General features: G+C 38.2%; 1 protein-coding gene across 15 annotated transcripts in view; it reads left to right on the top strand.

Annotated features, from left to right (window-relative positions):
* The window catches only part of LOC131573653 (ankyrin repeat and sterile alpha motif domain-containing protein 1B-like), a 409781-nt gene that overhangs the window by 235437 nt on the left and 157197 nt on the right, over nucleotides 1-17147 (top strand). For all 15 annotated transcript variants that reach the window (XM_058827806.1, XM_058827807.1, XM_058827808.1 and 12 more), the window contains one exon: nucleotides 10181-10279. In XM_058827806.1, the coding sequence (XP_058683789.1) occupies nucleotides 10181-10279 (99 nt within the window). The remainder of the gene's footprint in view (nucleotides 1-10180; nucleotides 10280-17147) is intronic.

Genomic DNA, 17147 nt, shown 5'->3' on the forward strand with positions numbered 1-17147 from the left:
TGAATCAATGAGTTAAGGAGACCTTTGATCTCACCTAGTGTGGTCATACTGATGTTTCTGAACTGCAGGTTTAATTCAGATTCCCTGCAGAGTTTCTGAGGAGCAGGGTCTGCTTGGTGCCGAACATAGGCTTCACAGTGCAAAGCAATCATTCCTGAAGTCGCTGCATGGGAAGTGAAGCACATCCTAAGGTGATGCAGCAGTCCATGCATGATGCACAGGATGACCAGCGGAACGATAATCAATCCTCCTTTGTGGCAATATTGACATGCCTCTGCAAATGGTTTCTGGAGAACAATAGCACCGTGTAGTGACACAAAGCGCATGGGATCGCATCACAGCGATCCGCTGGTTGCCGTGGTGACGGGAGTGGGCCCGCAAAGCCAGCCTCCTGGCTGCTGAGTTGGAAGGGATAAGAAAACACACAGCCCACTTCCCATGTGAAATGAATTACAAGAACAAGCAAAGGAAGAAAAGAAAAATGCCAACCCTTAATCAAATGTTCTCTTATTTTTAGAAAGGGTTTTAAGAAAATGGAGATCATCTCCTCTTACCTCTTGGGCCTCAGGGATTTGGCTAGTAATATCCCTGTACATACTGTGGAAATAAATCACAGAGGTTTGTATAAGAAAAATCACATGTAAAAGATATCTGTGTGTGGTGGGAAATGACAAAACCTTATTCAATCCTGCTATCCTTAGTGCTTGCCTTAGCAAATAAAATCTGTAAGTATATGTTAAAATGATTCTCAATATAACAACTATATTTGGCAGGCAAATGAAATATGCAGATATTTAGCTAGAGAAAAGTAGTATATTCCAGTTTCTTATAATTTCACAATGTCTCTTACCTTTTACCCTTGCTGCACAGCTGCATATCAAAAGCAACATGGTAGACTTCAAAATACATTTAAGCATAACAAATCAGTGGTGTGTAGAAAACACCATTGATTTTCTAGTATTTCTCATTTTTGGGAGATGCTTTGTATTTTATTATATTTAGTAATACTAAACAAACCAGGAGACAACCTCCAGTTATTAGCAGCTAAGTCCTGAAAATTATTTGGGCACCTGACAGTTAGGAAATGCCTTCATTCTGCAGGACACAGGGTGGACTAAAAATACAGCCAAGTTAGGCCTCCAAGACCATAATAAAACCACAGTGAGTAGCAGCGATTTGTGAGCATCATGATGTCTGGCTGTAGAGCTCCTGTTTCTGGGAGCAGGATGCCTACTACTGAATTAGGCAAACAAGACCCTACATAACTTAACAGGAAGAGAAAGGCATGCAGAAAAAGGGTGTGCAATGCTAAGAAGAGCTGCTCCGAAGCAGGAATTATGTCTGAAGGCTTTGCCTCCACTTGCATCCCTGCATTAGACACTACTTGGAAGCTGGATTTTCTGTCCTGCACCCTGGATCTTGACATGTGAGTCAACCCTTTGGGTAAGGACATCTGCTTCATTGCTCTTTCAAATTGAAACACAAGCATAAGCCTGTAGCTTAGAAATTAGGATACTCGGATGAGAGAAAGTCATGCATTTTTAGCTTTTTTTCTGCTTTTATTTTTTGGCAGTCACTAGATATAAACCAGAAACATTTCTAGAAACAGCAAAAGAAGATTGATTTACCACAACCAGCTGTCACTGGTCTAATGGATAATATTCTTTCCGACTTACTGACTAAACCTCACAGCAATTTAGTTTCAGCAGGACCAATGAGCAATTCCTCCTCAACTCCAGATATCCCTTTCCTAATAGTTCTTGCATAGTTTCCTCTGTTTTTAGGAAGTTTGAGCATGAGAAAGACAGGTCAATCTTATCTCCCACCTTCTGCATGAATTCTCTAACAGGTGGGCTGTTCTATAAGAAAGATAAAGCCATTCTTCCTCCTTTTGACACATTTTAAGAAAGAACAGCAGCCAGTTCATGTTGTGCTCCTGTTTCTGCCTTGGGCATGCTCTTAGACTTCCTACCAGATCAAGCCCTGATGGCATTTCAGAGGAGGGCCTGCTTTCTAGGCTCCCACAAAGGACTGACATGGTTTCCTAGCTGCTCTGTCTGCTCTGAACTGGGAGCTTGAACACCAGGCAGCCCACAGGCAAAGCCACCAGTCAATTGCAGGCAGGAGGTGAACAAGTGCTTGAAGATGTCAGTCATAACTTTAGGGTGTAAGTGTGTGAAAGCTTATGTATTTTGTTGGGCATGTTTTCCTTTCTGCTATTTGACAGGCCCCTTCTGGCTATAACCTATTTTTAAGATGTGGATCCTGCCCGGAATTTTCATATCTTTGACTCTGCATTTTGTGCTCTCTGGGGTGATTTGGGTGGCTTACATTTTAAAACACATAACTACAGTTGATAAAAATATGGGTAAGGAAATACTTGTGTAGGATACTCTGGGAGGTAAACTGAGTTTTTGCATTTCATAGAATCATAGAATTACAGAATTGTAGACTTATAAAATAGGTTGGATTGGAAGGGACCTGTAAGATTACATAGTTCTTCTCCAGGCTGAACAACCCTAACTGTCTCAGCCTGCTTTAATAGAAGAGATATTCCAGCTCTGTGATCATATTCATGACCCTCCTCTGGACTAGACGTTTGTGTCACTCTTGTGCGGAGGGCTTCAGAGCTGGATGCAACACTCCAGGTGGGATCTCACAACAGCAGAGTAGAAGGGCAGAATCACCTCCCTTGACCTGATGGCCACAATTCTTTAGATTCAGCCCAGGATAAGGCTGGCTTTATGGGCTGTGAGTGTGCATTGCCTGGTCATGTCAAACCCTTCTCCTCAGGGCTGCTCTCAATCCATTCTCTGCCCAGCCTGTATTAGTGCTTGGGATTTCCCTGACCCACATTCAGGGTCTTGTCCGAGGCCTTGTTGAACTTCATGAGGTTCAAATGAGCCCACCTCCCAAGCCTATCAAGGTTCATCTGGATGGCATCCCTTTGCTGACAAAGATGTTAAACAGTGCCAGTCCCAGCACTAATCCCTGAGAACACCATTAGTCCGTGCTCTCCACTTGGACATCAAGCCACTGACAACAATTCTTTGAATGCAACCATCCAGCCAATTCTTTACCCACCGAGAGGTGCATCTGTCAAGGCCATGCCTCCTCAGCTTAGAGACAAGGATGTGTGAGACAGTGTCAGATGCTTTGCACAATCCAGGTAGAGGACATCAGTTGTCCCTCCCTTATCCACCAGTGCTGTAACCACATTGCAGAAGGTCACCAGATTTGTCGGGTTTAATTTGCTCTTAGAGAAGGCATGTTGTCTGGCAGCAAGAAACACCAAATTTTATTACAAAAGTTACTTTGTTATTTTATTATCACCTCCTTATTTGTTACAATACCACTAGTGTTGGCTGGTTAAAACTCCATATTACATACAGAGAAGGTATTCAACATTTTTGGTAAGTCTGAAAATATTATCTTTGTCCCTTTCTGCACTCCACAGCCTTATACACTTATTGGAGAAAGGAATATTTTTCTAAGACTTTAGAAGTATGATAATTAGCTCCTAGTAATATTGATTTTTAAAGTGGGTCCTTTGAGAAATTTAGCATCCAAGCTCAGAAGCATTTATAGCAAGTAATCTGAATAATGGTACAATAAAGACTCTCTGGAATTTTCATTACTCAAATGAAGTGAAATTATCTTCACAATATACATTCAAGACATTAAGATGTAATTTAGGTAAGTATTAATAATTATATTATTGAATTGTTATGACTAAATAGGTAGACAGAGTTGGGTCCACAGCATTAGTAATTAAGTGGGCCAAGTGTGACATCAGAGGTAATTTTTTCAATTGCCACCTTATCTGTGCAGCTAATTTGCATGTGACAATTGTGTTGGTTGTAATGAATCAGTGATACAAGGAGGAGGGATAAAAATAGCAGAAATTCTTCTTACAAGGATCCTTGTCCCAGCTATCCATGTTGTTTAATTACCACTACACTTTAATTAACTATTCCTGTTGTGTGAAAGGTCTTTGACTAAATGATCATTTGGATGTCAATATTTGAAAAGCTTTTGATGGCACTGGTTGCCTCAGGTTCATTTCTGGAAGAGCTGAATGTGAAACAGAGAGAGATCTTTAAAGCTTAAGTCATGTGGGCCTGAGATCTGTAGGGACTCCATTTTAAACTGGCCCTGGCTCATATCACCACTTTTTCTGTACATAGAAGTGCTATCATCCCACCCTTATCTATGAGTGAAATGGCCTTTTATTTAGTTAACATTTTTATTATTTTTTTATTTTATTATTATTTAGTTTTTTATTACTTCCTGACTAAATGGCATAGACATGGAAAACTCAGTTTTCCTTGGTTTTGTGGGTTTTTTAATTGCTATGTAAGCCATAAATGTAAAGACTGGAAATAGAGCAAGGTGGGGTTGAGAATGAGCATCAGTAGCTTTACACTAAATAAATTTTGGAAGAATGATATCAAATGAATATTTTTCAGTCTGCTTGGTCCTTTCTTCCTAACATATTTTATAATCAATCTCTTTCTCCCAAGACAAAATTCCTTGCTTCTGCAGGGGACTTTTTTAACAAAATATTGTCAGGTTTTTAGATGAAATAATATCTGCAGTATCTTAAGGAATCTGATAAATCTTTCTGACCTGAAAGTACAAGTTGGGCATTTAATTCAGTAATCATTCTTACAGATCTTGTTTTCATGTTAACAGTGGAAATACTAGTGAGAGGCAACCTTTTCACTTATAATGAAGCTTGCTAAATTCTGGTCATTTGCCAGTTCTAGTCTGGAAATTAAATATGTGACACATTGCCTGAAATTCTCGCACTAATAAGAAGCACTGCTTATTACTGAAAGCTACATTTCTCTAGTCCTTTCTTGCAAGTCTCTAAGAAACAAATTCTTTTATCTTGTGGGAAGACTGTGTTGTGTTTGAAAAAACCTTTTGGCATATGATTTAGATTATGAAAAAGTCTTGGTTATTCAGTGTGTTCTTTATTACATTGGGAGATGTCTTTCATTTGTTCCCAGCCAGAGGACAGTTTATCCACTATTTCAAGTTTGGAAGGATATTAGAGTTAGATGGGTGAGAAACAGAGCAATTCCGGCTGAGAAGGCTTGTTTAAGTGAGCTGTTGAGGATGTGTTTTGTAACAGTCCTTATTTCCATTGGTACCAGATATCTGCTCCCTTCCTCACCAGTTATGCATTTGGGATGGCAGAAAGTAAGGAAGAATAGAGCTCTTTGGTGCTGTTGATGTCAGTTTTCTCTCTCTGATTTCAGTCTCCAATCATGTATAATGGAAGAACATTCCCATCTACTCCAGCCCTGTTCCCACCTCTCTTATCTCACTAACAGGAGTAATGGTACTCTTGGATACTCCAGCTAAGTGTACAACCCAGCAGATTTTCTTTTCTGTTCCAGGCCATATTTCCAGCAGCTCTGTAAGCCGAAGTATGAGGCCTGTTGCCCCACTCCACTGAAATCCCTCAGCTGTGCTCCTGCAGTGCCAGGTCTCAGTTCATCAACTGTGAAGCTCGGTGCGGTACACTCTGGTGGAGACATTGGCAAGGCACTTCAAACACCCACCAGACATTGTCTGTCATACACATGCACACGATCCTGCCCACTGCTGCGTGCTGGATGCCACCTGCACCAGCTCCTCAGTCTCTTCTGATCTCATTATGTTTATGATGCAGCAGATTACTACATGGATGGCTGGGAGAGGGCAAAGGAAATGCTCCCTTCACATTGGGAGTGATGCAAGCACCTCTGCTGCCCCCTCAACCCTGTACTTACATCAGAAGTCATCCTTTCCTTACCCACATCAATCCTGTTCTTTGTCAAACCAGCTTCCAGTACATCAGACGCATAAAGTATTACCAGAAGTTGTTGTTACCCCCACTAGCACTTGGTATCTACAGCTAACCTTGGTCTCAATAATGGCTTCATGGCAAATGACTTTGACTCCATCTGTTGAACAACAGCTTTAGGTACCAGATTTACTACTTTTCCTCCTCTGCTGCCACAGATGAACACTGAAAGAACTGGTAAAGTTGGCATTTCCAGCCTAAAGCCAAAAGTCTCCAAATCTTCTATTTCTTATGTGAGTCTTTTTCCTTTGCAGGATAGAAAGAAGGCTTTAAATTCAAAGTTGATTTGCTCTTTCTCCTTTTTTTAGTCAGTTTTTTTGTTCCCCAAAGGTCATCTCTTCCAACTTCAGGGGCTGAATTTCCAGATAGGTCTAGTAATACATCCGCTAGCTATTTTAAAGCTTCTGTACCATTTTACTTAGGTGACACAACCAGACATTAGAATTTTTCATTATAGCTCTCCAGCACAGAAAATATGTGAAGGAAGATTAAAAACATAGGTACAAAAGGAGGAATGTGAAACATATAGTGATGTCTGCCATTCTAATATGTTCTTCAGTCACTGTATTTTATAATCTTTGGGCACAAATCTTCAGAGCTCTTTTGTTCCTGCAGGAGGTAGAATGCATATGGGTGCCTAGGTCTGATCCAGAATTTTTGGGAAAGACTGTATTTAGTGGATAATTCCAGAGGTGATTTTATATTAAACAACCCAAATAAATACCAGTGACATCTTTATCTTATAATGTATCATTATGCATTTTGTTCTGAAGTCATTTATAGGAACTATCTCAGAACTTGGCAGAATTTCTGGGTTTTTAAAATTATGTTGTTTTTCATATGCCTTTAGTCTCCCACATGCAGTTTCTCCTTCGTTTTTGAGCCCAACTGTTCTGTGAAACCACTGCCTTCTTGCTCAGGAGATTAGCTTCCTGTGTGTGTTTACAGGGAAAAAGATAATCCTAGGAGTTGTGCAGAACCACAAATCTGGGGGTGGAGGGTTTCAGATACACTCTTGTCTTACTGGAACTCAGAAGCAGGATCTTTCCAGTTCATTAGAATATTATGCATTAATAAGACAGGAATTTCAACACTGTAAACTGAAGTGAAATAGATCTGAATCTGTCCTTGTATAAACAATTTTGATGTTTTTTTATGGCTTTAATTCCAAGAAGTTTTCATTCCAACTAAGTTTTCCTATAGACTTAAGAAACTAAAGTATCACAAAGTCTTTTATATTTTCATTACAGAAAGCATAATAAGCTCAGCAAAGATTGCGGCCCCATATTTCCTGTTGTAAGAAGCGGTTTTGCATGTAAGCATATAAAACATAAATCTTTGGGCTCAAATTCTCTAGGTGTCTATTAGGATAATTTCTTTTTGGTGACTATTTCAACTAATGTAGCTCAACTATTTTTAAGGATGAAATAATGTGACAAGACAGTCTTGCATTCATATTCATTTTAATTACATTTACCATGTCATCTCTGTAAAGTTAATTGAGGTTACATTTGGCCCAGCTTATAATAGATGGAAGCTAAGATCAGAGTTTCTCCCCTTGTAGCTACTCTGCAGCAGAAGGAAGTTAGGTTTTCTTCACTCTCTGTGTAGGAGCCTATGGAAAGGGACTGGAGGAGCACAAGAGGAATAATCAGGTAAAAAAAAAAAAAATCAGGAAATAGGATTAAGAGGGCAATGTGAGCGGATACTAGGGAGGTAGGACTGTGAGGGATAGGCTCTTTCATTTTGCAGGTATTTCTGCAAATGAAACAGCAGCTTTCTACTACATAGTTTCATAAACTATGAGTTTATGCCTCTGTGCTAAGCAGTAGTGGATTATACTGAGTATCTAAATTTCCTGGTTTGCTGTTATGGAAAGATGAAAAGTTGTTTTAGCTCCATGGCAGAAGACAATAAAACCAGTTTTACAGGAGGAATGAGTGTCTGCTGCTGTTGACATTTAACATTGACACTGCAAAGCTCTAAAACCTGAGCTCATTCAAAGGCAATTATTAAACTGGGAATAAGGAGGCAACATGAATTCCAGGCTTTCCTTAGTTTTAAATATTTGCTTTTGTAACCTTGATATACTTTAAAAAATACATTAAATAATACTTAAGGAAAAAACAATAGCAAAGAATTAATAAAATAATGCTTTCTCTGTGATGCAGCAACTATGTGCAAATATTTTTCCTGTGCCTGTTAATTTAATTGAGTTTTAAACATTGTAATATTTGAAGCTGATGTCAAGGTTACTGGCATCAGTAAACAGCGATGACTACACTGTGATTATGTGTAAACATCATGCAGTAATGAAGGTGAAATCTAAAAAACTGTTAAATAATGAAGTGAAAGCAGTAGCTGCAAACAAAATAGATGCATTTATTAAAATGAATGGAAATGCATAGCCTTTGTTTTGGACTGGATCCTCAGTTGGCTCAGTTTCCTTAAATCCATTCATGCTAGCTATTTCCAGCCACTGGAGAATCCAGCCCAAAATGGATGGCTTTTTTCAAGAGTTTTCGCTGTAAGTTTACAGCCTCCTTTTGGTTACCTAAAAGAGAAAAGCAGAAAGAGGAAATTATAATTTTTATGTGTTTACCAGGGAGATGAAGGGGGTATTACCCCCACCTAATCACTCTCACTGTTTGCACAGCCCGTGCTGCGTGCACACTTATACCGGGTGATCTATTTAATCTGGCATCATTGCACAGCTCTCCTTGTAGAGCTAAGGTTTCTGCCTGCCCTGTTCTGCATGCTGCACACCAATTGTTTCAGGGTATGATTTGCAGACTTGTAGCCTTAAATCATAACAATTACTGTAAAATATAGTGTACAATAGAATAGCTTTGAAAGGTTTCCTCGATTCTCTTAAGAAGACCTCACCTAGATTTTGCAGGGTACTCTGTGGAGAGGAACTTGAGAGTCCTCAGGGGTGCACCTGTGAACTAATCAGTCCATCTGAACACACTGAAGATTTAGCAGCTGAACAGAGTGAAGCCTTCCATATTTCAGGGTGATTTTTGAAAGAAATCCATGATGCTTTGGGACAGAAGATTTTATATTCAGAAAGAAGTCATATCCTTTATTAAGCCCTGACTCAGCAAAGCATTTAAGCATGTTGTCTTACGTGCCTATTTGCTTTTCATTTTGCCACTTCTTAAGAGCTGTGCTAAGTCAAAAGCAGCAAGCCCCAAATGGAAAGGTAGAGATTTGCTCACATAAAGCCTTTTTCATGATCAAATTAGATGAGCACAAGTAAGAATTCTTGCTTCTAGCCAATTAGTGTCATGAGACTCCAACAGGGCTAAGAGATCAGGACAGGTCTTCTGTTTTTTCAGGTTTTGTTTTCAACTGTAATAGAAACTTTTTAAAAATTAAATACCTTTTTTAAAAGCTGACTTATTTTATGAAATGATGAGATCAAAAAAGAATACAAGATTGCCAGCAATCCTGACTTGATCCATCTGCAGTTCCCCTTTTGAGCCACTATTGTACCTCCAAAGATTCCTACAATAGTCACTGCCAGCTTTTTAGAAAATTGACCTTCAAATGCTGAACTTACTGGGTGATGTCAGACTCCTTGAATTTACGAATTGTATTGTCCTATTTGTGTAGCTCCTACTGCTAACAACTCCTAAGAAGAGATGTTTGAATTGTGGAGGTTTATATAATGAACTTTTCTTGCCAGTTGTTTTGTATATTGTTTGAACAGATGGTCTTTTTCAGCTATTTGAATGTTTTGAACTATTTGACCTGCCCACAAGCAGAAAGATAAAAGCAGTGACAAGTTAGGATTGAACTGGTTCAGTTAAATTTAGGGGGATGGGGACTGCACAATTTGTTGATACCTGTCCCGTTCTTCATCATTTTACTATCAATAAACAAATAATTTTATCCTCATCCACTCTCCTCATCTTATTCTGTGTTGGGTTCTTTTCCCAGTCCAGAGAAAAATGAACATCATAAATAGCTAGGTGAGGTAGGAGGTGAATTGAAAAAATTGAGAGTTCCTGAACAATTTTGTAGTCAAGTCCTTGGTTCCAAATGAAAGAGTGTTCACATCTGGTATTTGGCTTGAGTGAGAGGTACAATTTCTCCACTGTGCTGCCAGCAGTGTTGCAATAGTCCATGGGTTCAAGCACCTTCCACCATATTTTGTTATTGTGGAAATTAATGCAACCACTATTTTATTATTTTTGTCAGATGCTATAAGTTAAGCCAAGTGTTCTCTTTCAAATGTGACAGAAAGGCCTTTTTCAGGCTATTGAGGGCATCTGTTAAGTTTTTCAATTTTATTTCACCTTTTTTCCTCATTTTTAGGGAAGCAACGTGATGGAGGACCAGGATCTCTTGGAAATAGGAATCCTTAACTCTGGGCACCGACAGAGAATACTCCAAGCAATCCAGCTTCTCCCAAAGGTATACCTTCTGTTATTATACAAGTGAGGGAACTAACCCCTGCAGTATTCACATTATTTAAAACACTTTTTCAAATGGAGATAGATATAACTACACTGGTTTTGTAGACACATTTTTTGCATATGCAAATATGGCATAAAATAATGATGGACTCCCTTCATATAGATGTGGTTGACAAAAGAATCAGTGATTTGACATGATGGCTGTTTAGAGTGTATTTGAGTTACTTCTGGCCTTTCAGACTATTTATAGATTGACATTACATATGTGTAAATAAGGCTGTCCATGAATCCCAGAATGCCTGTCTTAACATAGCAGTTGCCCTGGAAATACTTTGCCCTTTATATAAGTACTCAAAAGCATTAGAGGAAAGATTGTTTTCCTAATAGTTGGCTTTTGTGTGAGATACAGAGACTTCCTGCAGGTTGCATATTTCATTTTCTGCTGTGTATATGAATTGCTTCTCAGCTGCAGACAGAAAGACTTACAGCCATTTTCCCAATCATTTTTAGTGCTAGCCAATTTAAACTCTAGATTTTAAAATCGGTGGTAGAATATTCTGCATACCAGAATTTATCACTTCTACTTCCATTCCATACTCCTTCCAGTAGAAGGAGGCTTCTACTACCTTTCCAAACAAGACATGGTGGACTTAGCATGGAAGATTACTACTTTAATCTGGAAAATTTTATAAGTGAATGATGAATAGTGAGCACCAGTAGGGCTTCGAAGGCTGTCACATGTGATGCTGATACTTTGTGCAAAATACTAAGGCAGGAATAAAATCAAGTGTAAAGTGCACTGAATGTTCTGGTAGCAGCATGTGGGAAATAATCGAGGTAAGTAGAGATTAGTCCACTTGATGTTTCATAATACTGGAGAATGACTAGAGTTATTAAAGGGTTTTTCAGTTTAGATCATGAAGCAGACCTTGTTGGAAAAGGCTTTTTGATGCATCAAGGCTTCCTGGATGGATGACTTGTAAAAGAGCACAAGAGTTTCTTTGGTATGGGAAAATCAGAAGTTGTGAAGTAGTTTCTGAATCTGAGAGTGTTAGTCAATCCATATATACTACAATGTGAGTCTGCACACAGAAGCACCAAAAATCATTAAAAATAATAATTTTCTATGTACCATATTAGACAAATGAGATAGATGGTACAAGAATTAAGGTATTAGAAGTAGCAGTTGATGAATTATGAAAGATATTAAAGTTTGATATATTAATTTATTAATTTCTCAGCAATACTATTATTCAAGCAAAAATTTTGTAGTCTTTATCTGAGCTCATAGCTGATGGTATTTTATGTTTATTCTGTTTTTCTTGCTTCTTAGAAAGATAAGCTTTCATGTAGTCTTGTTTACATTCTTCAAAATTAATGAATCAATTGTTAATATATCATCATGATAGTGCTATCTGCACTCATTGGCTGGTGTTTATGAAAACATTGCTAATATTGTCTGCTTTTGGAGAGTTTCCTAATGCTGAGAGCAGATTCTGTTATAAAACTACAATTGCAGTCCTTTTAAAATCTGCTTGATGAGAGACACAATCGAGACCTAGAGGTACTCCTGAAAACCAGTTGCGAACAGGATGGTTATGCAGTTACTCAGATAAATTCTGAACCAAAGATAATTAAGTAACACAGGATGGCTTGAAGCTCGAAGCATGAATGAGATAGTTTTTAGCTCCTTCCCTGTTGAGCTAAAAAGGCAGTCCCTAAGGACCATGCTTTTAACATGTCTTTGCTGCAAAGATGTTACACCAAAACAAAGCTGCAAGCTGAAGCTGTGCGTCATGTTTCTCCACATAAATGACTCAGCATTGTAAGAAAGCTTACATAGTAAAAACACATTATTTCCTATATAAACTGAGTTCTTTTCAAGACAGGTTATAGAGCCCAAAAATTAGGATCACGGGAAGTTTTATCTAATTTTATCTAACACACCCATGTTGTATTCACAACAGCTTGCTAAAGACATAAAACACTTTCACATCCTGCAACAAACCATGAAACATTGCTGTATATCTCATTGTGTGTTGATAAGTTCAGCTCTGTCATCCTGCATTCAAAATAGTGCATACCATCTAAATATATTAAGACCTCAAACCGTAATTGGAGTCTCACTAATTTGAATCTCATTAAATAAAAATTCTGTTTGTTTGTTTGTTTTGAACATGTACCTCTTTTCTCTTCCTCATTTAATTTAAATCCCGATGACTCCATGCATTTTTTACTTAATGGCATTGCTGAGGGTGTTATTTTTAGTTTTACTAATAATGTTTCCTGTCCTGAGATAGTTTTTAGCTCATATTTAGAGGTGGAAGTTAAGTGCTTTAAAAAACACCTATCAAACATCTCCTTAAAGCCTCAGGCAGCACTTAATAAGTCTGGAAGGTAAAACTCAAGCAACAAAACTGTTGTCAAGGTTTTAAAATACCTCTTTAAAAGCTCTTTTTGTTATTCTGATACATATTCATCTCTGCAGCCTGGAAATGCAACAGGTATTTAGTAGGTAAAATTTTTTACTCATAATTGCTGTCTTCCTAAAGAGTGATGAATTTCTAGATGTCAAACACTAATATCCTGATTAGGAACAATTGCCTAGAGCTTGAAGTGGTTTTAAATACCCACATTTTGGCCAAATATAGACTAATTCATCATTGTAGTTTCTTATGTGGTGTTTAACTGTATTAAAAGGCATGTTTACCTGGATTTCTCAAAATGTTTTCCCGTTATATTCTGTATTTGAGAAGAACATTTCATAAGAGGGAAAAATTGTATATTCACCAGTAGGTAGGTAGGGTTGAAACCTTTGAGATAGATAGAATGCTTCTTTCCAAAATACTCTTTATTTTTGTTGGATTAGAGTTTGTGGCCCTAATTCTTGTCTTGTACCAACATAATTTAAGTTACTTAAGTTTCACCTTAATATTAACTAGAGCAATTTATGGCCTATTTTAATAATGTAAGGTTAAGAGAGTCTGGTAGAAATATCATCTGCAAAATTAATTATTGAAATGGAAGTATTTTATAGATGACATCAGTCTTAAATTTTATAGCAGAGTTTAATATTACATTTAAGATTTTTGTATGAAAAAATGAAATCAATGAATTTTTGTTGGAGGATTTTACATGCTCTGTTAGAAAAAAAAGTTCAGATATGTTGAAAAGCAGAGATAACATATAAAAAGATACTGAAGATGAAAATACCTTGAGAGAAAAAATACTGAGAAAAGAATTGCGTGCAGTGTATGTTGACTAAGAAAGTAGTAAGAGTCGTGACATAAAATTTTAGTCACACTTAAGTTACACAGAAAACCTAAGGAGTATTGTCCAGCTATTTCAGCATCCCAAACCTATGTGCAAGTGACTCCTCAGTGGGTTCCTTAAAAGGTTTTTTTTTTAAAAAAAAGGCAATTATCCCAGCTTATCTCAGAATTTATCTAAGAAAAAGGATTGGTTTTGTGTGGGATGCTCAGTGCATGGCTCCTTCTCCTGGCATATAATGGGAACACATACGCTCATTTGACAGATGGAAGTAAGATGTTAGCTGAAGCAGCCTTCTCCTGGCTTCAGAGTTATTCTTAAAGCAGCTTGTTCTTCCTGCACAGAGAAGTCTCAGCACAAAGCAGGTTTGGGAATAGCAGTGATGTGCAGGCAGCCAGCCTCTTTTCTTGGGTGCTTTGCAGAACTAGACAAGAAGCAGGATTTGAGCAGGCTGTGAGCACATCCTGTCTGTGAGTGGTGTTATAAGAGCGATAAAGCTCTTCTTCCAAAAAGTGCTGGACTTATTACTCATAGGAAACACTCTTGTGCAAGCACAGTGAATCTGGCATTTAGAAAACAGAACTACTGTGCATGTGCTCATTAACTATGCTGTGTATGTAACAAAGAAAGATCACATCATGGGTTTGCTGTTGTTATATTGCTATTGGCTTAGACACCCCAGAGCTCAGCAAGCTGATTTCAATCCTGGTGTTCAATTACCTCCCATTTAGCACTTCCATTCCTAAGACAATTTCCAAACTAGGAGATGCTGCAAAATGCTGATGACCCTTTCTGCCTGTGACTCCTTGTTTCTGGTCTGCTGGAAGTCAAAACGAAAAACAGGACTCAAAGGACATTCTTTCTACTCTGCTGTTTTCTCTGCTTCTTACACCTCTGGGAATTACTTTCCTGGTTTGAAGGGAGGCCACTCACATGCTCACTGTGCCACTTGCAAGACCTTTAACCATAAGGACAGAAAGAAGCATTAAAATCCAATACAACACATCAATTTTTCAAGTCTGAAATACAAATGGATCATCCATGTTATTTAAGTAAATGCAGCACAATAGGAATGAAACAGTAGAAGCATGCAAGCTGTAGTTCCAAGTATTTACTTCAGAGCACTCCTGCAGGCCAAATGTCCTCTCCAGGCACGTGCTTCAAAACTGCCTGATGAAAGCAGTATCAGAAATATTCTCCTTCTCATCTGAGCCTACCAGAGAGCCACTCTGGACATGACACGCTGACATTTATCTATGCCATGTAGATAATAGTAGCATGCTGCTCATCCTGCCACCATTGCCCTACAGGATGTCTTACTTACCTACCTGCTTCTTTTTTACTTTCTTATTTGTGATTGGCTCCACAATATCTACTGGCTGCTCTGAGAATTGTCAGCAGACAAGGAAATATGCTACATGAGAGGAAGTGCTATCCCCTTTTTTTGGTAACCAGACTAGGGTAGCAACCTGAAGGAGCTGACTTAAACTTTCAAATGAGATCAAAGGTCATAGCTTCCTCTTAGTCCACAAATTTCAGATTTAGATCTTCTTAAGATTACATTTTATGCAATGGATATGTCTGAACTATTGCATACATTATCACTGAATGACAATTGTTATTCCCTTGTCCCACATACTGTATCTGATGAAGAACTAGGTTTCTTCATCCTTCTGAATGTGTAACTGTTTACATTTCTCCAGAAAAAAAAAGAAAAAAAAAAAACAAAAACACAAAAGCCCCCAGGTGTGCATCTATTTTCCTTTAAATTTGGAAGACAGATTCCAACTGAAAAAAACATGGAAAGGATGCCTACTGAAATTCTGACAATCTTAGGTATGAAACACTGAACTCAGTTAGGAGTATTCTGAACCTGCCATTGAGGCAAGATCCTGAATCAGACACTGCTGTGAAGTGAATGTGCCTGTACTGTCTTTTTCTAGCAAGCTCCACAAGACAGAAGGCTTTTGATTAGTGGAAAGAAAAGTCAAACATTAATAGAACACAAGCTTGAATAGTTAGCTTTAAAAATATGTGACAGGGTAGATGGAATAGAAACCCAAAAAGTTATGTAGAGTTCTTCTTCACCCACTGTGTCTCTGCAGGGAGACCGGTTCTGCTCAGTGCCTTTCTCACCAGCAGTACATGCAAAGTCTTCTGATGTCCTCTGTCATTCGTGCCTGTCCCCTGTGAAAGCTGCCCCTCGGCCCCTGGCTGCAGGCTCAATTCCTGCCCAGGCACTGCAGACTCCAGGTGGTGCCTGGTTCCAGCCAGGCTCTCTGGGCTTCAGAAGTGTCTCTCTTTTGAGCCTTCCCTTTCAACACTCCAGAGGAGGAGTGATCTTTTCTTCCAACAACATGGCTTCAGCTGACCATCTGACCATATTTGTAAAATACATAATGTATAACAGACAATGACAAAGGCAGGAAACAAAAAAGAACTGATATATCCCCCATTGCAACCACCTAAAATTTCTTACCTAGGTAGTTGATAGTTTCATATAAGTTTGCAAAAATGTAGCTTAAAGCTCTTGAATGCACCAGCAGTGTAAAAGAAAACCCTATATGCTTGCTAAAAAGATTTTTCTTCCAAATGAACCCAAGCATAAATTCACAGTAATCATAGTCATCATTTAAAAAGCTGTAAAATCAAGTAATCTCATCCTCCTTTTACAGCACATAAAAAGCTTGATTTTGATACACACACTAAGCTCCACTAGATAGTGATATTACCTTTGGAGAACATACTATTAATTCCCCATCTGTCTGAAGATCAGAGAAAACTGGTAACAGTCCATGCTACTGAATTTACCTTAATGTTTCTAGTGTATATGTGTTTACTTTGAAGTGTTACTATTTGTGTTTATTTGTCCACCTTTCAGAGACAAAAAAATCTGGATAAACTCTAGAATAAAAGTACCTTTTATCCTAATGTAAAATGCTCTAGTGACACAGTAGTGATAAACTTTTAAAAAGTATATCACCGGACAGACCGTCTCGTGTGAGGGATTTCTCAACCCATTAGGCTACTACTCAACACTGCTATTTTATTATGAGAAACAGCTCTTTCTGGCTTCTGCTTTCTCTTCATTTTCAAAGAAAATGATACTGATGATATATCAATAGGACCTAGGAGAGAAATCTCATATGATTTGTATCTTCTTCCATACTATTTTGAATCATACTTTCTTAAACATTTATTATTGTCTAAATCCTTTGGGCTTCAATTCCTAGCCTTTTTCACAGTTGGAACATGAAAATCTTCTGCGGTGACAAAGCTAACATTGGTTTTGCTCTCTAAACAGCTGAATGAACTGGTAGTACTGTCTGTGGAAGAACAATAGTGCCCCTATTTATGAGCTGTTAATATTTGAAAGACTCATGACTTGCAGCTCAGAGATTTTACATTGATCTGAGTCAAACAGTGTGCACCTTAGTTGGATGTTTGACACCACTGGTGCCTGTGTTGTAGCTGGTGCAAAATGATTGAAATATGCATGGAAATATGCTCAGTAGGTAGGAGGGAGTTTTTCTTTCAAGAAATATTAATCAGCAAGGAATCCTACAGGGTATAAATGATCTGTGAGAGGAGTCCAA

The sequence above is a fragment of the Poecile atricapillus genome, chromosome Z (genome assembly GCF_030490865.1).
Source record: "Poecile atricapillus isolate bPoeAtr1 chromosome Z, bPoeAtr1.hap1, whole genome shotgun sequence".
Lineage (NCBI taxonomy): Eukaryota > Metazoa > Chordata > Aves > Passeriformes > Paridae > Poecile > Poecile atricapillus.